The sequence below is a fragment of the Mesoplodon mirus genome (assembly GCF_964341445.2).
Source record: "Mesoplodon mirus genome assembly, chromosome: 12".
NCBI classification, from domain to species: domain Eukaryota; kingdom Metazoa; phylum Chordata; class Mammalia; order Artiodactyla; family Ziphiidae; genus Mesoplodon; species Mesoplodon mirus.
Genome location: NC_138988.1, coordinates 87289132 through 87311468, shown reverse-complemented (window position 1 = coordinate 87311468; position 22337 = coordinate 87289132). Strand labels below are relative to the sequence as shown.

General features: G+C 40.4%; 1 protein-coding gene across 1 annotated transcript in view; it reads right to left on the bottom strand.

Annotated features, from left to right (window-relative positions):
• Window positions 1-380: 380 nt before the first annotated feature.
• DCDC2 (doublecortin domain containing 2) overlaps window positions 381-22337 on the bottom strand; it is a 149383-nt gene continuing 127426 nt past the window's right edge. The window contains exons 8-10 of the mRNA XM_082637177.1: window positions 20996-21096; window positions 2538-2837; window positions 381-1737 (exon numbers count right to left, since the gene is read on the bottom strand). Of these exons, the coding sequence (XP_082493303.1) occupies window positions 1639-1737; window positions 2538-2837; window positions 20996-21096 (500 nt within the window). The 3' untranslated portion in view covers window positions 381-1638. The remainder of the gene's footprint in view (window positions 1738-2537; window positions 2838-20995; window positions 21097-22337) is intronic.

The window sequence follows — 22337 nt, the reverse complement described above, 5'->3', positions numbered from 1 at the left end:
AGCTTATATTAGAAATATAGGACCCCATTTATAATCATCCTCCCAGATTAATATACCCTTATATCAGTATCTCTTTCCAATACTGTTACATTATAGTCTCTGCATATACTTCCTATTTGTGGAAAATATTGAAATAGCTTCTAGGAAAAATACATCAGTTTTCTATAGTATTATTAAGTGCTTTATGTAACTACTTTGATTCCAAGTGATTGGTTATGAAACCTGGAGGGGAAAAAAATCTTTTAAACTTATCATTAATAATGAATTCTATGAAAGCACAAGAAGTTAAAATTTCAAATTTATAACTTATACATAATTAACAAAAATATTCTTTAATATGAGAAAAACATATTTCTATATTTAAGGAAGAACTGCATCATCTCTCAAGAATTCAAAAAACTAATACAATTATTTTTTTCTCCATGTATACCTAACAAGGCAATTTGAGTTAATTTAATTAACCCCTAAAACTGTAATCAGGAACTGGTTTCATTATGACAATTTTTAAACTTTTTTCAACAATTTCTATCCTATAGCTTCTAATTATATAGAAAGGAATCTGCTTGAAAGTCTAAATATAACTGACCATGAAAATAAATATTTGCTGATACCCCTAGGGGAAAAAAATATGACAAGGTGGTCCTAATAGAAATAAGGCAAAAAGCAAGAGAAATTGAGGAGTAACAAACTCTTCATATAGCCTACTTTTTTTCTACTATGCTATCTTGTCCTTTTTGTTAAAAAACTGTTTGGAGAAAATTCAATCTTTGGAATAGCCAATATTGAGTTTTCTAATATTGAATAATAATGCAAAGGAGAAGAGAGGAGTATTATTGGTAATGGTAGCCTAGATCAACGAAAATCCATAGGATAGCAGAATTTGCAAAACACCCAGCCAGGCTCAGTGATATAATTGGGTGTTCCTTTATAATTCCTTCCTGAGTATGTGTCATTAAAGCCATAAGGATTAAAACCTGCAGCAGTTAAGGGAGGGGCATGACAATATTTGTCAGGAATACACTGAATGAATACTTCCTCCTTCCAAAACGAATACCTTGCATTTTCCTTTTTGTTCTCTTAAGGTGGATTTTGGATAAGAAGGAAGAAAGAAAGGAGTGTCAACAAGACACAGAAACATTTCAATCTATTGCCATCTTCAAATTATCTCTGAAACTAAATTGCAATTTGTTTATTCAAGAGTTTATTGCTTTAAAAAATAGTACATGCTTTCCTATTATCATTTTTTTTTAATTCTGTGCCTCCTTAGATAAGTGCTTTAGCATAAGCTGCCATCTAATATTCTCACTTACCAAGAACAGGAATGATCTTGTTCTTTTTCATCTTTACAAAGACAAGTGGCCAATTGTCTTCCAGTGCAAATTCCCCTCTATTACTCTTGTTTAATTTTTCTAAATGACTTTTTAAAACATATCTCATAAAAAGTCACTCTGCTTTAGTAGCTATTCAAAGTTATCTAGTCTTTCCCATTAGTTTGGCCTCTAATTTTAAATTTCAGTAGGTAGTAGTCAACCATATTGTCACATTATGTTTAGCAATAACTATATGCTTATTATTTGAGTATTGTAACCCTTAATTTTTCTTATACCCAATATACTCTCTTTTTAAAAATCGTCCACACTATGACAGATTATCCTTGTTTTGTTCATTGTTATCATTTTCTTGTGAGCTGGTGATTTTTACTTCTGGCTTTGGTGGTCTTTGAGGGTCCAAGTCAGCCTGGAGGAAAACAGATGAAAACAAAGATATTTAGCTCTTTAGTTACAGAGGCAATAAAATTTACAAAGGATTGCCTTTAATCTTTATTGCCTTTAATCTTATAAATATTCAACTAAAAATAGTTCCTTGGGTTCCCTATGTTGTTTACTCTATCATCACGCAGTGGACATGACAATCTCAAACTTTACTTGTTCAGAAGGCCTTTCTGGGACCATAATCCATCATGTGCTTAAAAGGCACAGGCTCACCTCTTGAGCTTCAGGTGTTATTTTTCTCAATTTGTTTCTTTATTTCCTTTTGAGCTTTTCTTTTCAACAACATACCTATACTTTTCATTTTAGCATTTCCAGGGAAAAGGGAAGAGTAAAATGCAGCAGTTCTCCTCTCGGGTCACATCAATAATCCAGCCCCATACCAGATGTCTTTTATTAGTTTTCTACTAGAATTCACAAATTCTTTGTGACTATAGTACCAAGCACCATCAAGTAGATAAGAGCAGGACAGAAAATGAAAACATAAAGGCAGCTTCTGGAACAGCATCCCTGCCCCTTGGATTTCTCATACGTTAATGATATCTCATTACAGTTTGTCTTTTACCCACTGGACTGAAAACTAAGGGGGTAAGATTAGAATTAGCTGGTTTTCAAACTCTGCTCCATGGAATCCTGGAAGTGCCATGGCTTTCAAGCCCTAAATGCTTGAATAATTCCCTAAGTGTGAGCACAGATGCACACTCATGCACACACACAGACACACACACTTCATGCATGCACACAAGTGAGCAAAAGCAATAGAAATACCTCTTCACATCCACTGCCAGCTCCTTGAGACTTTATTTCCTCATCCACTGCTTCTTGAATCTCATTATTAACCTGGTCCAGTTCCTCGCCATTTTCTTCATTTGTGCCTCTGTTCACACCAGCAGGACCTGCCTTCTCCTCCCTGTGATCCAGGATCTCCTCTGCTTGCTCTGGAGCTTCCGTAGCATCCCTGCCTCCTTCCTCTTCAACTCCACCATTCATTCCTGAGAAGTCTTCCTTCTGTCCCACTTCCTTATTTTCTTTCTCTCTATCTTCCTCATCTACTATTTCTGCTGGCCTCTGATGGAGCAAAAGGAATAATGGATAAAAATAGGAAGTATAACAGAGATTTTCCATGGCACATTATAATAATGTAATAATTATAATATTACTGTCAAGTAAAACTTCCTTACATATGCATATATACAGTATATCTTGTGTTAACCTTTACAAATATACCACTCTTCACAAATATTTTCTCATTTAATTCTCACAATCATCCTGTGAGGTTGGTATTATTCCCATTTTACAGGTGAGAAAACTAAGGTCTAGGGAGACCAAGTATCTAGCCCAAGATTCCACTGTTTGTAAGTGGAACAGCCAGAATGAAAATGAAGCATGTGACTCCAGAATCAATGTTCTTAATCCCCATGGCAAAGAGAAAACTAAACTGCAGGATACTTGGCCAATGTCTAGTGGCCCACAGGAGGAGGTAAAAAAAAAATTCTTTGTGGAGAGATTATCATCCCCACCACTAGTGTCTGGTATGTATTTAAATCTCTAAGTATGAAAAAGGGCAATGGTGATGGCCAGGATGTGAACCCTGGTTTTCTAAAAATAAACATGGACAGCTTTCCACACAATACCTAAGAGAGTTGACTGTATATCTCTAAATACAAAAGGTGATTGCTGAGGCCTTCCCTGGTGGCGCAGTGGTTGAGAGTCCGCCTGCTGATGCATGCAGGGGACGCGGGTTCGTGCCCAAGTCCGGGAAGATCCCACATGCCGCGGAGCGGCTAGGCCCGTGAGCCATGGCCGCTGAGCCTGCGTGTCCGGAGACTGTGCTCCGCAACGGGAGAAGCCACAGCAATGAGAGGCCCGCATACCGCAAAAAAAAAAAAAAAGTGATTGTCGTGCAGATCCAAGGCCAAGAAACTATATATTCTTTCTATTAAAATAATAAATGCTCAAGTATTTTATAAACTAAGCATTTTTACTGTTATTTGGATACATGTAAGTCTGTTTTAAAAGAGAACAGGAGGCCAAGCTCCAGAACCAAGACTTTGGAGAGAGAAAGACCCAGGTTCAAGTCCTGGCCAGGCACTTGCTGGCTGTTACCTAACTTCTTTGAACTTCATATTCCCCACTTGTAAAATGAGAATATAATAAAACTTCCATGGAGATTAAATAAGTTACATACAGTGCCTAGCAAAGCACCTGGCACATCATGATCCTAAAAAAAAAAAAAAAATTGAAATATCTTCCCATTTGTTATAATACATTCTTTCCTGGACCTACCATATTTCTTCATTGGCCTTAATAAAATATGAGTTTTTTAAAGGATAGGGTAGAAACAGAATTTGTTTTATGTTAGGACCCCACTCCTGCCTCTTTCTAGTCATCTGACACTGGACAGGTCAGTTAATCCCCTGGTATCTGTAAAACAAAGGTTTGAGATGCAATTAACTCTGACATTCCTTCTAACTCTGGAAGTCCATTCTCCTCTAACTACCCAAATTCTTATTATGGGACTATTAATGGTCTTCTTATAAAAGTTATCATAATGCTCTCAGTTTAGGAAGTAAAGAAGGAAGGAAATGGACCAGAGTAGACTAAAAAAACTCAGGATAAAATTCAACACAACATTATTTCGAAGAGGAAAGAGGCAGAACCATGAATTCTTATACTCTGCCCAAAATAAAGTCTCAGATTTGATTACATGATATCAAAGATGCCCTTGAAAAAATGAAGGTTAAAAAAATGAATTCTTAAAATATTCCAATAACCATCGTCTTTGTCATCATACAAATTAAATAATAGTACAGTGCTTCTGCATCTTTCAAATTTCCATTCAGTTGCTTAATGTCAAACTGCGTAGAGCCCTAGTGATCCCTAAGCATGCTGCCCAGGGGGAGGCCCTTAGGAAGGCCAAATGCTGGACAGAAACTAAAGGTGGGAGGGGGTGGATCTGCCAGATGATGTGGAAAGAAAAGGCAAGAGATTTATAAAGTGAAACCCACTGCGCTTGGTAAGGATTTCTGGGTTTTATGCATAAGACCTAAATGAATGAAGGTGAGAAAATTTTTCAATTTCCAAAGGAGAAAACACTATGTTCCCATCTCCACACACTTGTCCCACCCTCTCTCAATGCAGAGAACAAACACGGCAGAGCACCGACGGGGACGCACTAGAAGTGATGACAGGAGAGTGTGGCGAGGGACAGGGTGGGCACTGTCATTGTGAAAACAGAGCAGAGGGAATGTCTGGGGCCAAAGATGACATTTATGTCACCGAGGAGAAAGGGCTTCTGAGGGACGCAGGGAAGGAACCGGCAGCACCAGGAGGTCCAGAGGCTTCCTCAGTAAGACACTGGGACAGAGAGGGGACTCTGGGTGGGAGAGAGTTAGAATAAAGAGCCAGATGTAAAATAGAAAGCTAGTAGGAAGGAGCCACATAGCACAGGGAGATCAGCTCGGTGCTTTGTGACCACCTAGAGGGGTGGGATAGGGAGGGTGGGAGGGAGACGCAAGAGGGAGGGGATATGGGGATGTATGTATTTGTACAGCTGATTCACTTTGTTATAAAGCAGAAACTAACACACCATTGTAAAGCAATTATACTCCAATAAAGATGTTTAAAAAATTTACAGAGGAAAAAAAAAAAAGAGCCAACTCAGAGAAACACGGCGGGTGGCTCCCCGCTAACCTATCAGAAGAGGCCATGAAAAGGCTCAGGGGTCTTGGACCAAGAGACAATAAGTTCCCTTGCTGGTGACTCTGAGGGAGTCTTTAGGGGATACTCACAGGGAGACTCTAAGAGACACTGGAGGGCTTTCAGGCACCGTGACTCGAGCTAATGGGCCTGGAGCAGCTGTTTGTGCTGGGCTAGATGCCAGGCGTTCAGAGACAAATACAACTGTGACATCAAAGCGCCCATGTTAGAACCCCACTGTCCTAACATAACCAGACTGGTGCAGTAGCACATCATGTGATCATGGGGCAGGAGGAAAGAGCGGTAGCTCAGGGTGGGGTGTGGCAGCCTGGGGTCACATCCCACACAGTCTGGGCACTGAGGTTTCTACAGCACTGCGCGAATGGCACTCACAGGTGGAGAGCAAAGGACAGGCAGCAAACACACCAAGCACCCGTCACCCGTATGTGCCGAACGTCACTCTCAGCATTCACACATTCATCGTTTCCTAAAACCCTCACAAGAACCCTACGAAACAGGCTTCTGATGCCCATTATACGAACGAGGAAAATGAGAAATCCCTCAACACTGCCTGCATCACACCGCAGGTAAACAAACAGGGTTAAGATGGAACCCAAGGTGGTCTTGTCCCAAAGTCCTATGTTCTTTCTCAAAGTAATAACACAAGCAGTTGCTAATGTGCCTGGCACTGCTGCAAACACACTCAAGTATACTTTCAACGGCCAGAAAATATGACGTCTGCGGTAGGCAGCATTACGTTTATTGTTTAAAGAATCACTGACCTGAAAACAAAACATGTCTGGATTTCTGTGAAAGACTGGTAGAGCTAGGGAAGGAACATTATAAACATTGTTAGGCAGAGTACTCGAAGCAGGACAGAATGAAAATCCAGAAATACTACAGCGCTAACGGCCAATGAGAGCAAAAAGATTTCTGTGCAAGTTACCTCTGAAAACTGGCTAATCGTGTATCGCACTTCTCGAAATTGTAATCCTTACTGTGCCTAAAGTTGCCTTATTCAAAGCAACTTTGGGTTTTGGTTTTAAAGAGAAGTTATACAGCATTTTTAATACAAAATCTTTAATAATGATACCAGAAAACTCAAATTTTAGTGTAACCATTCAGGAATCTAGATATGTCCCTTGCCTCTGAGAATCTATTACAAGAGCTTGCTGAAGTCTGCTAAGGTGACTACGGCTGTCTAAATGGGGAAAAGTCTGTTTTCCTTTACTGATATCTGGATTTATACCTACAAGTTACAGAATGATAGAGTGTTGGTTTCTAGTTTTTAGTTTTAAGTCTCTCATCCTACCCCTTTCTTTGCTCCCAATCCCCAAACGCATTTACATTTTTTTTCCCCTTTAATGAAAAGAGCTGGGCTGGGATATACCCTAATCTCTTTTTAAGGATGGAGACACCTAGCCCTAAATTCAGCTCTGTTCTCTTCGCTGTTATTACCACTACTACTAACAAGCATTATTATGCTTTCATCCCATTATTTCTATTAGACTTTCCCAGCACAGCTATTTTAGTAGTCATCAAACGAAGCCATATCTGGTTGGCTCAACTTTAAGAAATGCTGGATTATGGGGCTGAAATACCAATTTGATCAATTTAAATAAGATGGTAACATTAGTTAAAAGGCTTATAATCCTTTAAAATACCCTGAGTGTAGTACGAAATTTATTATTACTACAACACAATTCAGGACAAAAAAAAAAGAAAAAATGCTTCTATGACAGGTCTGTAATGAATAAATGAAAAGCAATGCGCTTTTTGGTGTAATCTCCTTTGAAGCAAGCATTAAATTATTAAAGATGTTTCTAGTGTATACATCAATCAAATCATCCCCAGAAGGAACACTGAGTTTTACACCCATACACACGCACACAGATAAAATCTATACCGTGGTAAGGGTCTACAAAGAAGTAAAAAAAAAAAAAAAAACAGCACTCCTTCTATAAGAGAGTGGGTGTCCATTATAAGATAGCCACACTATATTTGAATAATGTGTTCCCACTCCACCCCACCAAAAAACAAAACAAAACAAAACTTTGCAACTATTTAATTTCTTCAAAATTCCCAAGTAGTTCTCAGCCTCTGCCCGTTGAGCTGGCCCTGCCTGATTGCCCAGCTAAGCAGGGACAGTCACAGCCAGCCAGACGCCAGTGTTAGCGCAGTGAGCCAGGGGTGACATGTACACAGAACCCACGTTCCGCCCGCACCTCAAAGAACCTTAGAAGATTCCGATGATGTTTGCAATTTTGACAGAGAAAAGTGGACACAGGAGGCAAAAGGGAGAGGGTGGAGGGTGTGGGGAGAAAGGGACAGGGACATGGAGGGGAAAGGTAAGAGTTAGACATCACGGGTTTCCCTGGTGGCGCAGTGGTTGAGAATCTGCCTGCCAAGGCAGGGGACACGGGTTCGAGCCCTGGTCTGGGAGGATCCCACATGCCGCGGAGCAACTGGGCCCGTGAGCCACAACTACTGAGCCTGCGCGTCTGGAGCCTGTGCTCCGCAACAAGAGAGGCTGCGATAGTGAGAGGCCCGCGCACCGCGATGAAGAGTGGCCCCCGCTTGCCACAACTACAGAAAGCCCTCGCACAGAAACGAAGACCCAACACAGCAAAAATAAATAAATTAATTAATAAACTCCTACCCCCAACATCTTCTTTCAAAAAAAAAAAAAGAGTTAGACATCGCAAGCTCAACTTGAGAGAGTGAGGAAGGAGGAAGAGAAACAGGAAGGGAAGAACCCTCTTTCCCAGTTCCAGTCACACTGTCCCTCTCACACTGAAGCAGAGCTCCGACAGGTGACGCTGCCTCTCCTTCCTGCAGAAGCCAGTTCTCATGTGATTCCAAGAGACTGTGTTCATAGCTGAAGACGCTCGCCAGGCAGGGGTGGGGGTTCCTGGACAAAATTTCTGCCTGCCGATGTTTTCTACGATGGTGATGTCAGCTGCACGAAACGAAGCAGCTGTGGTCTGCTGGGAAGGCAGGGGTCACTCTGCAGCTTCAGGCTAGTTAACCCACCTCACCCTTTGGAAACTGAGGATAATAACGACCTCACAGAAGTGCTGTAAGGACCAAACGAGATCGTGCACATGAAAGATCACTATAGACTGAAAAAGCTACAAATATATATATACGCATATGTGTGTGTGTATATATGTTTATTATTGTTACCACTCCATTTTTCTTGCCCTTGGATAGAAAGAGTTGAGAGGTTGTTGTCTGATGAAATAGTATAATACAGGATGTGCACTACAGTAATGAAATCGTATTCTAGTGGGCCACTTAGAGCAGTCTCCCTTCTAAATCTCATTCACATGAAAGCAAACAAACAAAATATATCAAGACACTTAGCAATTATCTTGCCCTTTTTAGTTAGTACAGTTAATATGCAGGCTGATGTTCAACTTCTGGTCCAATGAGATGGTTAGGTGTGATTTTCATAAACTAATCACCCTTGCTTTTAGTTACTTACGCTTATTCTTTGCTTCTGAGTTCCCTGGTATGCACTTCTCACAACAAATTTACCATCCAATAACTTTTATTTTTTCTGAACTCTATTCACTCTTAAAAGTAATACAAATGTGTCAGCAGTAAATACCAAAAAAGCATGACCTCCATAAATTAGTATATGCATTTAGGTAATGCATGACTTTGTCTTCAGTTGTAATGACAGGTTGGCAGTAGCCAGTTATTCATCCTGTTCCTCCTACTTTTACCCGGAAGGCTCTTCCTTCCCTTCGTTAGACCCACCTTCTCTCGAAGCCTTCCTGGTCCCCTCAGGCAGTTGTCACTCCTGATTTGCGCCCTCAGAACACCTGTCAAACTCTAATCACAGTGTGCCATTATCCCCTACTTATGTTTGATATGAAAATAGTGAATGTGGGGCACTTCCCTGGCAGTCCAGTGGTTAAGGCTTTGCCTTCCAATGCAGGGGGTGCGGGTTTGATCCCTGGTCAGGGAGCTAATACCCCACATCCCATTGGCCAAAAAACCAAAACATAAAACAGAAGCAATATTGGAACAAATTCAATAAAGACTTTAAAAATGGTTCAAGTCAAAAAAATCTTTCAAAGAAAAAAAAGGAAAATTGTGAACGTGAATTGCTATCGAGTACGTAGATGCCTCAAACGATGTTTGGAATGATTGTGGAATAATGGGGAAATAACCTCGGTCCTAGGGAGGCCTTCTGGAAGTTTCTAGAAGCAAGGGCTCTTTCTTCTCCATCTTTTTTTTTTTTTTTTTTGCGGTACGCGGGCCTCTCACTGTTGTGGCCTCTCCCGTTGCAGAGCACAGGCTCCGGACGCGCAGGCTCAGCGGCCATGGCTCACGGGCCCAGCCGCTCCGCGGCATGTGGGATCTTCCCGGACCGGGGCACAAACCCGTGTCCCCTGCATCGGCAGGCGGACTCTCAACCACTGCGCCACCAGGGAAGCCCTCTTCTTCATCTTTGTGTCCATCACCACATTTCCCACAGGATTGTAATTCATTGTCTTGAATTAAACCCAAATGTTCCTCCCACAGATAAAAGCCAACAGAGTATGTGCCTTCAGGAAAGGACAGATGATGGTGACAAGGCTCACGTCTGTTGGGCGCTCTCTAGGGACCTGGTCCTATGTTCCATGCACCTCATATGCCTAATCGTATTTAAACTAACCTCACCATCATTTGAGGAAAATACTATTCTCATCCCAACTTGCAGATAAACAAACTGAAGCATAAAGATTTAGGTAAACTCGTCCAAAAGCCCACCAATAGTGACAGAGGGATATGAATGCTTTTTTGACCACAGGACTGTACTATTTCCCCAAGATAATATACAGAGCAACATCCCAAACTCAACACAATGTTAAATAGTTACTCCCAGCCTCGTGTCTTCGAAGCCAATGCCTCTCCATCACCAGGCATCTTGTTAAATGCAGATTCTGAGTCAGCAGTTCTGAGCCTCTTCATTTGCAGCAGCTCAGGTGCTACTGATGCTGCTGGTCCCCAGGTGACACTTGGTGAGGCTCTAAACCACATGTCACACAGGTATGGTCATAAATACACCACCACCCCTAAAAGACATCTTTGATTAAAATTTCTAGTTGTAATTATGCCTCGTTAGATGAGGGTCATATTTTAACTTAAAAATATGAATTTTATTGAAAACTGGGAGAAAATAGTACTGACTGTTGACAGAATGATATTTAGCCATAAAGACAGTTCTACAAGATTTATTCTAATTACATCACCCTGCCACTCTTTCTTAGGAATCACTTTATAAAAAAGAAACACATCGGGTTTCCCTGGTGGTGCAGTGGTTGAGAGTCCGCCTGCCGATGCAGGGCACATGGGTTCGTGCCCCGGTCCAGGAAGATCCCACATGCCGCGGAGCGGCTGGGCCCATAAGCCATGGCCGCTGAGCCTGCGCGTCCGGAGCCTGTGCTCCGCAATGGGAGAGGCCACAGCGGTGAGAGGCCCGCGTACCGCAAAAAAAAAAAAAAAAAAAAAAGAAACACATCATTGCCAAGGCGATAAACCAGGAAGATATTTTTACCTGTACTTAAAGGTCTTCTCCCCTGCTGTTTATGTCGAATTTAGTCAGTTTGTGACTAAAATTTTAAGAGAACCAGTTTTCAGGTAGATACTGTTTCTCCATCCTGAACTTTCAGGACTAGCTCATTCCTGTGAGTAATTGTGAAATACTATATTCTGTATAAAGCACAATTCTTACATTTCACTGGAGTCAGGAAAGGGTATTCATTATACTCTCCCCTATATGCTCACTAAACTGATGTATATAATGATGGCACAAATCGTTTAGATGGTTCCAGTCTCAAAGACTCACTGACATCAAGAACATCCGGAGTGCAGCTAGACTAACAGACATATTACACATATATGTACAATTACAGATAATATGCACCCTTAAACATAGAAGTTTTTATAAGAAAGGTGAGACTTTTACCTTTTAAAAAGCACTTTATTTATCATAAGCAATTGCTCTTGATATTGTTACTAGAAAAGTGACACCAGATCTTCTCCTTAACACGACACCAGCATTGATATTCCAAGCGCCTTTTTGCCTGCATTTGCCTACATGCATATCTTACTATTTATTTTGTAAGGGATATCCTGGGAAAATGGTTGATTTGTATGGCAAGACAGAAAAGGTCTGGTAGTTATTATTGCTGTCTGCATCCTAGCAGGGACTGCTCAGGGGAAACCGTAAGTATTCAGGTTTTCTAGAGAATATGCATGCAGTTACAAAGGTTAACTCAGGATTCCTGAGTGGTAAGAGGAAAGAAGATGGAATATGGAAATCATATGGAAATGAGCCACAAAATATCAGAAACATCAATTACTTGGAAAGTATTTTCACAGACAGATGAGGCTGCTCAAGTGACTTACACTTTAAACTCACATCACACCTTTGACAGTAACAGCGGCACCAAAATTTAGAAATGGGAAAAGGCATCTAAACAGACACTACAGCTGATGTCCCACCCACTTTAGAAGTAAATGTTGGGACTTTCCTGGTGGTGCAGTGGTTAAGAATCCACCTGCCAATGCAGGGGGACATGGGCTCTGAGCCCTGGCCAGGGAAGATCCCACATGCCGCGGAGCAACTATGCCCATGCGCCACAACCACTGAAGCTCACGCGCCTAGAGCCCGTTCTCCACAACAAGAGAAACCACCGCAATGAGTAGCCCCTGCTCGCAGTAACTAGAGAAAGCCCACGTGCAGCAACAAAGACCCAATGCAGCCAAAAATAAATAAATAAAATATTAAAAAATAAATTTAAGGAAAAGTAAATGTTGCTTTTTCTTCAATTTATATCAGAATTCCCTGAGGAGTATATTTGAATGTTTAAAACCCTCGCTATCTGAGATAACAACACTCGCTACAACTTTCTAGGCAAGAGAGCCTACCTAACCACCCAACTGTCCTCCTCACTCCTACCTGTCAGGTCTCCCTCCCTGAAATACTCTAGACCTAGAGACTGGAGCTCAGAACGCGCCCCACACACACACAAATGAAAATACTACCTTAAATGTCCAGTTCTCCATGAAGCATTTGCTACCTTTGAAATTTGGGAGTAGGACTTGTTACAGGCTTTGGATAGAAGGTGTTTCTGTGGATTTGATGGCAGAATTCAGGCAGAGATGTTGAAAGTAAAGAAGTTACTACACTTGTTTTTATTTCTGTTCCCATAGAGACTAAAATCATCTCCTACCCAAGCTGAATGAGGTGTTTGGAAATAATCAGTTTCAATTTTTCATGACAGCAAAGTACCGCTTCCCGTTTTCAGCTTTCAGAGGCTTACTTTCACAGAAGGGAAAAAATGGTTTCAATGTGGTTTGAAGTACAATGGCCTACAAAAAAAGCGTGGTTCTATTTACAGACGTGACCCTCTAAGGACACAGGGAGAGGGAAGCTTTGACCAGCCACCTGCTGAGAGCTGGCTCACCCAGGCCCGCTGAACTCCAAAAGTTCCCACAACACTCATAGGATAAGATATAATACCTTGAAAACTTATATTTATATAGCTATTTAGTCATCTTAGAAAAAAACCTTCCCCATTAAGTTTTCTCACTTTAGAAGTAAATGTTGATTTTCTTTTGCTTACATCAGAAATCGCTGAAGGCTATGTTTTCATGTTTAACACCATTTCCATCAATTAAACACAAATCAACAAAGGTGATGTCACAGAAGGCCTTGTTGATGATGCACAGGGAAGTTAAGAAGCCAGAGCATCCTCATCTTAACTCTTCCCACTGTGTGTGATGCTTATAGCACCAACCATGAATATGATTCTCTAAGAGGAGGTGACCCGAAGGTAGAGAATGGTGAAAATACTGTTTGCATGCAATTCCTCTCATTTGAGGGAAGGCAGTGAAGGCCGAGCAGCCCTCCACACAGATGGAATCTGTTTCTGTTTGTGAGATAATTAGAAGCCCCTAATCTCCCCACTTCCCCTCCTTGAAGTGTTGACACAGAGCACCAAACTGGAAGCCAGGAGCCCTGGGTGCCTGTGTAGACTCCCCAACCCCCAGCAGGCTGTGTGTTTGTGGGAAAATGGCTTTCCCCACTACAGTATGGGGCTTTGTTTCTTCAATGGCAAAGCAAGGAGTTTATTCCAGCCTCCTTTCTGGTTCTGAACATTTCCTAATTCTTATTTTAATAAATACATTTCACTGAAATAGATTTAGGGGTCTGGTCAAAAGAAGCAGCCTCCTTTATCTTTCTGTGTATTTTACACATGAACATGAACAAGTAACACAAACAAGCTCTCCATTGAGCTTACCCTTCATAAGAGAAGCTGTCAGTGACTGCTGATTCTCCAGAAGGGACAAAATATGTCAGTGGGCATATTTGGACTTCAAACCTCCTGTTTCTGGTTATAGCCTCTAGACTGCAGATTCTTTAAAATGGCATTGTGTTCTATATGTGTAGATCAATCATCACAAACTTAAATGCCCCCAGGGGCTGGGCAAATAACATAAATGTGTAATTCAGGACAGGTGTGAGGTAATAGGGAGTGCTGAGGTCTTTAGTAAACTGAAGAGTACACGCCCACTAAAGAGATTCCATATTGTAAGCTCTGGGCCAGCCAAAAAGATTCTCTCATAGGAGATTTGGTCACAGGCTGCCAGTTTGTCATCCCTACCACAGATTCTATGAAGACAGTTTATTTTCACAGTGATGAATTAGTGTGAAAGAGATTTCTGGTTAAACACAGCAGACTGAACAAATGTGTGTGTGTGGTTTTTTGTAGCTTCCTTCCAACTCCCCTCTAAATTTTAGGTAAGGGCAACTTTAAAAGGGATGAAGCTATAGAGACACAGAAGACTGGAATTTGGGAAACAGCCACAGAATTTGGGAAACTGTAAAGCCATTGGACATGGGGCTGATAACAGCAGAACCGAGTAAGCTAAAATTTGAGTCTGTAGGGAGGAGAAGCCAAGAAGCAAACTTTGCACGTTGAAAAAACCTATAGAAGGCTTGGGGATTGGAGGCACCATCTGTCTCTGGAAGAAGGGGCATAGGTATTGATATAACTAAAAACAGGTGGATTGGCTTAGAGTCTTTAAATGAAGGAGGTAGACTCCCAAGATCCCCTTACGGACCTTGGAGAAATAAATGAGGTTTATTCTTTGAAGGTATTGAACTATAAGGAAGCTGGACTCAAGCACAGTGAGAACAAGGGCACCGTACTGAAACCCAGAAGGATACATCTCTCTACTTAAAGTCTTTTACTTAAGGTCCCCAAGCCACCTTCCCACAGTCAGATCCCAAAGTGCTCACAGCCAGGCTTACACCATTAAGGCAAGAGGTTGAAAGACTCCACTCAAAAGAAATAGACCAACCCAAAGGAACAACACAGATACTGAAAATTGGAAGTACACCAATGAAATAGCAAAACGAATCACTCTACAGTGAAACGTCCCCAGCCTGATGAGCTCTGCCTGTGCACACAGAGTTTCCTTAATGCTTCCCTCTAAAATCTAACCAGACATACACCTTAAATTTATACAGTGTTACATGTCAACTATATTGCAATTAAAAAAAATCTAACCAGACAACAAAGGAGAGCCTCTAACATGGAGACAGAGATCATGGAGATAGAAAGATAGAAAGAAAAAAGAAACAGAAGAAACAAACATAGTTCTGGAAAAGAAAGTTTAAAATAATAGGTTAATCCTTGGAGAGATAAGGGAAGAGACCACATACATAAAATAAGAATAGGATGCTATAAAAAGGAACATTCAGAGAATATGAAAGAGCTCTTAAAAATTAAAACCACGATGGCTAGAAAAAAATCAATAGATGGAAAATAAACCCTGAAGCTTGTTGATTTTTTTTTTTTAAGTTGAGAAAATAGAAAACAATCCATAGAGGTAGAAAGTAGGAGAGATAAGTAGAGGATCAGTCTAGGACATCCTATATCTGAATACTTGGAGTTCCAGGAGGGAAGTAAAGAAATAGAGAGAAGAAAATTATCTAAGACATAATTCAACAATTTTTTTCCAGAACTGAAAAACAAACATTTTCAGAATAAAAAAGCCCATTGAGGGACTTCCCTGTTAGTCCAGTGGTAAAGAATCTGCCTTACAATGCAGGGGACGTGGGTTCTATTCCTCGTCAGGGAACTAAGATCCCACATGCTGCAGGGCAACTAAGCCCATGAGCCACAACTACTGAGCTCGCGCCTCAACTAGAGAGGCCGCATGTCACAAACTACAGAGCCCATGTGCCCTGGAGCCTGCGCACCACAACTAGAGAAGAGAAAACCCGCACACCACAACTAGAGAGAAGCCCACGCACTGCAACGAAAGATCCCACATGCCTCAACGAAGATCCCATGTGCTGCAACTAAGACCTGACGCAGCCAAATATAAATTAAATAAATAATAAATAAATCTTTAAAAAAACACAAAAAGCCCATTGAGTACCCAGTCAAATAAGTAAAAAGACCTGCACCAAGGCACATAACTGGAAATTTTCAGAACACCAGGAACAAAGGAAAAAGCCTAACAGCTTCCAGAGAGAGAAAAAGGATTATTTACAAAGGATCAGGAAACAGAATGACATCAGACTTCCCAACTGCAAATCTGGAAGGGAAGGCCAACTGAGCAACACATTCAGAATTCTGAGAGAAATTATATCTAACCTAGAATTTTATATCTAATCATGCTTACAGTCAAGTTTGGTAGAGAAAAAAAAAAAAAAAGACATTTTCAGACATGCAGAGTCTCAAAAAATAAAAGTTCCTCCCATGAAGCTTTTCCGAGGCAGCTGCTAGAGGTGAGCTCCACAAAAACGATGAAGGTATATCCAAGAAAGAGGAGGATGTAGAACCCAGGAAATAGGGAATCCATCCACGGGAGAAGCAAAAGAAATTCCCAAAATAATGGTGAAGAAAAGTACCAGGATGACTCTGAAAAGTAGATCCAAAGAACAACTAACCAGCCCGAGGCAGATGATCGAAAGGCTTGAGAAAAAGATGAAATTGAGATTTATTATCACTGTGTACATCTGAGTACATCAAGAGGAGATCAACAGTTCTGGCAGAGTGTGGAGATGGCTTGGTAATGACTACAGAGAATAGAAAACTCATCAAATGAAAACTTAGAAAACTAAGCAAATGAAAAAAACATAGGCAATTACTAAAATAGGGAGGAGGAAAAAATATTACACAAGAATATTTCTCTATTCCATGAGAAACAGCTGGTAGCTCAAATTGGTTAGGTCTATAGAGCAGGAAGAATCCAGGTGGGGAAAGCTGGGGCAAGTGGTTGCTATTTTTGTCATGATTTTTATTGGATTGGTTGACTTTTTAAAAGAGTACATGTGTAGCTTTGTTATTAAGGATCTATTAAGTTTTAAATCAATCAACAAATAAGAAAATAATATACATCACAACCCCCAATTAAAAAAAAAAAAGAAACCTTTCACTGCTCCTGTGTTCAGGATGCTGGTTTAAATGCTATTTAATGAAACTACTTAGCATAAAAACATCTTGCAATTCTCATTTTATTACTACTCAAAATCAACTACAAATGGATGGAAAAAGCTATAAAACAATCCAAAACCACGCGGAAGTTACAATCGACATCTTCTGTTCTCTTCTCTCAAATGGGACAAAATCCAAAATATAACTGCTTCTTTGCCTATTTTATAGGTATGTATTTGCCTGTGTCTTTGAGATGGTGGCTTCTCCTGCCTGATCTTCACTTACTAGAGGCAGTTTACTTAACTATAATGGAACAGTCTCATTTCTTGCCTCCTTAGCTTGGAAAAGCATCAGTTTATAAATGGAACATAATGACATATAAGTCATTGGTGCCAGGTATAGCCACAGATATTGGTTAATCAGGCACTTGCTTCACTGCTTATGGGAAACCAGATTGATTTAGAATGTGCATGCAAAAAAATTAATTTTTAAAAGAGTACTTTATTCTTATGAGACCTAAACTCTCCCCTGAGAAAAGGTATTTGTTCTGGCCTCCCCAAACCTGTAAAAGAATGTGACACTCTTCAGTTTCCCATGGGTTTGGAAGTAGTATTAGATCCAGGATCATTAATTTGTCTCTAAAAAATTAAGAGTCTAGACCTTGGGACAGAGCTCAAATGTGTTTTTAGCTGAAATTAGTCCACAGTGACCCCATTACACACACTTAAACACATAAACACAATGCCAGATGGGATCAGTCGAGGCTATGAAAGACTATGGAAGATCTGAAATGTTTCCATACTTAACAAGCTAACACATTAGCCTGCCATCTCTTCATGGATGCTGGCAGAAGACAAGAGACTACTGGGTCAGAGACAAAAGACTTTATTGCTCACAGCAATAGCAGTAGCCAGGGGATCAGCATTTGCACCCACTCCCTGAGGCCCCATTTCCACAGGGCAGTGAGAAGGGGGTGATACACATGGTGGCTTACATTATAGGGGAAGGACCCCATGCTTAGAGAACCGAAATCTTTTTTCTCCAAATATTTTCATTGTGATAAAATAAACATAGCAAAAAATTTTACCATTTTAACTAGTTTCAAGTATACAGTTCAATGGCACATCTTTTATAATGGATAGTAAACGTGCCTGACCTTTGCACTATAGGGAGACATTATCTTTATTATACTGGACCATCAACAAACCTAGCCTTCGCTCCACACCAGGATTTCTCAGTCTCAGCACTATTGACGTTTTGCACTGGATAATTTTTCTGTGAGGACAGTCGTGTGCATTACAAGATATTTAGCAGATTCCCTGGCCACTACCCACTAGATGTCAGTAGCACTCCATCACTTATAACGATCAAAAATGTCTCCAGAAATTGGCAAATATCCCCTTGGAGGCAAATCATCTCCAGCTGAGAATGACTGCTCCAGAGGAAGTCACTATCTCTGTCTTTTGAGGCTGTTCACTACACAAACATCATGGAAAAAACAGTCCAGAACAAAGGCAATCTGTGCCTCTACTCACAAAACATGCAAAACACAAGAGATCCATGGAGAACTGCCTCTCAACAGAGGCCTTAATATTTACTTCTGAAACTTGATCTGCTTTTCAGGCATAGATAAAGTACTTGGCCAATTTGCACATGATATTACACGCACACACACCCTTCTTCCTGGTACTTTGACTAAAGTTACAACATGAACCATTTAGATGATGGGAAACAAGTTCAAAGGAGTTAAGTAGGTGTGGCCCGAAAGGAAATGTATGTATCATTTACAGCTGAGCCAAGTAGTATATAATAGACAGTTATTTTCTTATGCAGGAATTTTTCCCCTCCTTGGGTTAATAATTGGCTTTTGTGGGGGAGGAGGGCATTTAATACTCTTCCCCAGATGACTCCTGTGCTTTGAAGTTAGACAGACCTGCATTCAAATCCCAATTCCTCTACTTAACAGTACAAACCTGGACATGTAATTCCACCTATAGGAGCTTACTTTATTTCCATACATAAAGTGAAGGTGATAAGACCTATCTTACAGGGTTGTCATAACAATTATATGAGATAAAAGTGCCTAGTACAGTGCCTGGCACTCAGTAGGTACTGAATAAAGAGTAGCTATTGCTACTACTACAGGTCCTCAGAGTGGTTCTTACTATAATGGAGCTTTACACTAATATCTCCACACTCTCACTTGGTTTTTCACAATATTTATAACATAGCCGCTTAGGATATGGAGCAAAAGACCACCAGGCCACAGAAAGAATGACTCCAAGACCTGACCTCATAAGCTTCTCATGCCAACCCCATGAGCTAAACAATCCTAACTGTATTACTAATAGGGTCAAAGAAGAAAGCAATTCTGACCTTTTGTTACCTGGTTTTCTTTTCCTCAAACTGACCTCAATTTGTTGATATCACCCAGCTTTTACCAATCTGTTTGTTTTTTTTTTTTCTTTTTTGCGGTACGCGGGCCTCTCACTGTTGTGGCCTCTCCTGTTGTGGAGCACAGGCTCCGGACGCGCAGGCCCAGCGGCCATGGCTCACGGGTCCAGCCGCTCCGCGGCATGTGGGATCTTCCCGGACCAGGGCACAAACCCGCGTCCCCTGCATCGGCAGGCGGACTCTCAACCACTGCGCCACCAGGGAAGCCCTACCAATCTGTTTAATCTGTCTCTCCTGCATACTTGTATTTTAATAAGCTAGCACTCTTGTGTCAAATAAGAAATCAAGCTCTGCAGACACTCTGCATGGCTGTTCAAGTATTATCAGAGATCAGCTCCTCTCGTGCCCTCCCCTTCCTGGTGATCATGAAACTCACAAGTAAAGAAATACCTATCACAGATTTCAAAACTAAGTGATTAACAAAGAGATCTCCTTTTTGGTAATAATGCTATGACTTTCTCTTGATATTTGGCATTTTTGACTTTGGAATATAAATTAGTCCTGGTTTCTGCTGCTATTAGGTGTTGTACATACGTGATGATTTCTCTTCTTTGTCTTAAAATATATTTAATTATAGCTTCACCGAAGACTTATAATTCCAATTTCCCTCAGGGAAAAAAAATACCTATAACTGGAGCTTATGATAAATTGTTAGTTGCAGCTAATCCTGGATAATAACTTGGATTTTTGAAATCTGTGTGATTTTTAACACATTAAGCTTTTCATCAGGAAGGTGATGCTTACAGAAAATGCCTGTGGAATTATCAGGCAGCAATTTCACTGCTGCAGTGTTAAGACAAATACAGCTGAGAACATCATCTATGGAATTTGCTGGATTGTGAGATTTGCTCTTTGAAAAGGAAATATCACATAATAGTCAGGAAACAAGTGGCAATTCCTGGTGATTTTGTATTCCCTTGAGCCTAGGATTATGAATTCCCCCTCCTCACCTAAATTCCAATCCTCCACTTAGAACTGTAAGAAACTTGATTGAATTCTATTAAAAAGCCTAAACAACTTTTATTTCTTGTATCATTTAGCCAGAACGAACACTACTTTGTTCCTTCTATAAGCACATGTGTGTACACACACACACTCCTAAAAGTACAGTGTCCCATTGGCCTAAAAAGAAAATCAATACACACTTAGCAAATATTTGAGCTGCATTTATATAAGCAATTCCTTTACAAAAAACAAATTCCAACCATCGCCATTTCAAAGACCCTAAAGGAGAGAAAATAACGGCACTTTTAAACTGCTTTTCTAAATGGAGGACTTTTTTCTAGATTAAAAACTCCCAAGCCAATACTCTTTTTTGTATCAAACTTTTGCCCTCTGTTTCTCATACCTAACTCCAACCCACCTCATTTTTCAATGCTGTTTATTAAAGATATACCATTGTCTGTAACAATAAAGACTCTGTCCAAATGGCTCCTCTTTGTGGGAAAATGAGGAAGAACTGAAGGTGTTTTGTTTTATTTTTAAGGCCGTTCAGCCACATAGCTAGCACCTGAGAGCGTTTAACTCGCATCTGCATAAGAACAGCACAGGGCAGGTAACACAAAACTTGAAAGAAAAATAGTATTTGGTTTACACATATTTTTAAGGCATGGAGACTACCTGGTCAACTGGAATCTCAACTTGAGTATCTTCATCTTCTTGGACTTCTGCAGCCCCCCGCGTTTCTGATCTTTCCTCTCCAGCTTTGAAAACGCCTTCATCTATTATTTGAGACAAATACAGTGAGAATCAAAATCCAATTGTGACATCGTGTGGCTGAATGTTGAAATTACAGTCAAATACCTAATGATTATTTTTCATAGGTATTCTGGTTCCCCTTGTATTGACAAGATTTTTGTAGCCCCCAATTCTTCTATATTTTCATTGGGAAAAGGTTCAGTGACCAAAACAAGGCTGACCCAGAAGAGCAGGGCTATTTCCCAGCCTCTCCTCACCCCCTGGCTACTGATTTAATAACACAGCCCATGGGAAAACTGGACAGCTACATGTAAAAGAATGAAATTAGAACACTCCCTAACACCACATGTAAAAGAATGAAATTAGAACACTCCCTAACACCATACACAAAAATAAACTCAAAATGGATTAAAGACCTAAATGTAAGGCCAGACACCATCAAACTCTTAGAGGAAAACATAGGCAGAACACTCTATGACAGAAATCACAGCAAGATCCTTTTTGACCCACCTCCTAGAGTAATGGAAATAAAAACAAAAATAAACACATGGGACCTAATGAAACTTAAAAGCTTTTGCACAGCAAAGGAAACCATAAACAAGATGAAAAGACAACCCTCAGAATGGGAGAAAATATTTGCAAATGAAGCAACTGACAAAGGATTAATCTCCAAAACATACAAGCAACTCATGCAGCTCAATATCAAGAAAACAAACAACCCAGCCCAAAAATGGGCAGAAGATCTAAACAGACATTTCTCCAAAGAAGATATACAGATTGCCAATAAACACACGAAAGAATGCTCAACATCATTAATCATTAGAGAAATGCAAATCAAAACTACAATGAGATATCATCTCACACCAGTCAGAACTGCCATCATCAAAAAATCTACAAACAATAAATGCTGGAGAGGGTGTGGAGAAAAGGGAACCCTCTTGCACTGCTGGTGGGAATGTAAATTGATACAGCCACTATGGAGAACAGTATGGAGGTTCCTTAAAAAACTAAAAATAGAACTACCATATGACCCCGCAATCCCACTACTGGGCATATATGCTGGGAAAACCATAATTCAAAAAGAGTCACGTACCACATTGTTCATTGCAGCTCTATTTACAATAGCCAGGACCTGGAAGCAACCTAAGTGTCCATCAACAGATGAATGGATAAAGAAGATGTGGCACATATATACAATGGAATATTACTCAGCCATAAAAAGGAACGAAACTGAGTTATTTGTAGTGAGGTGGATGGACCTAGA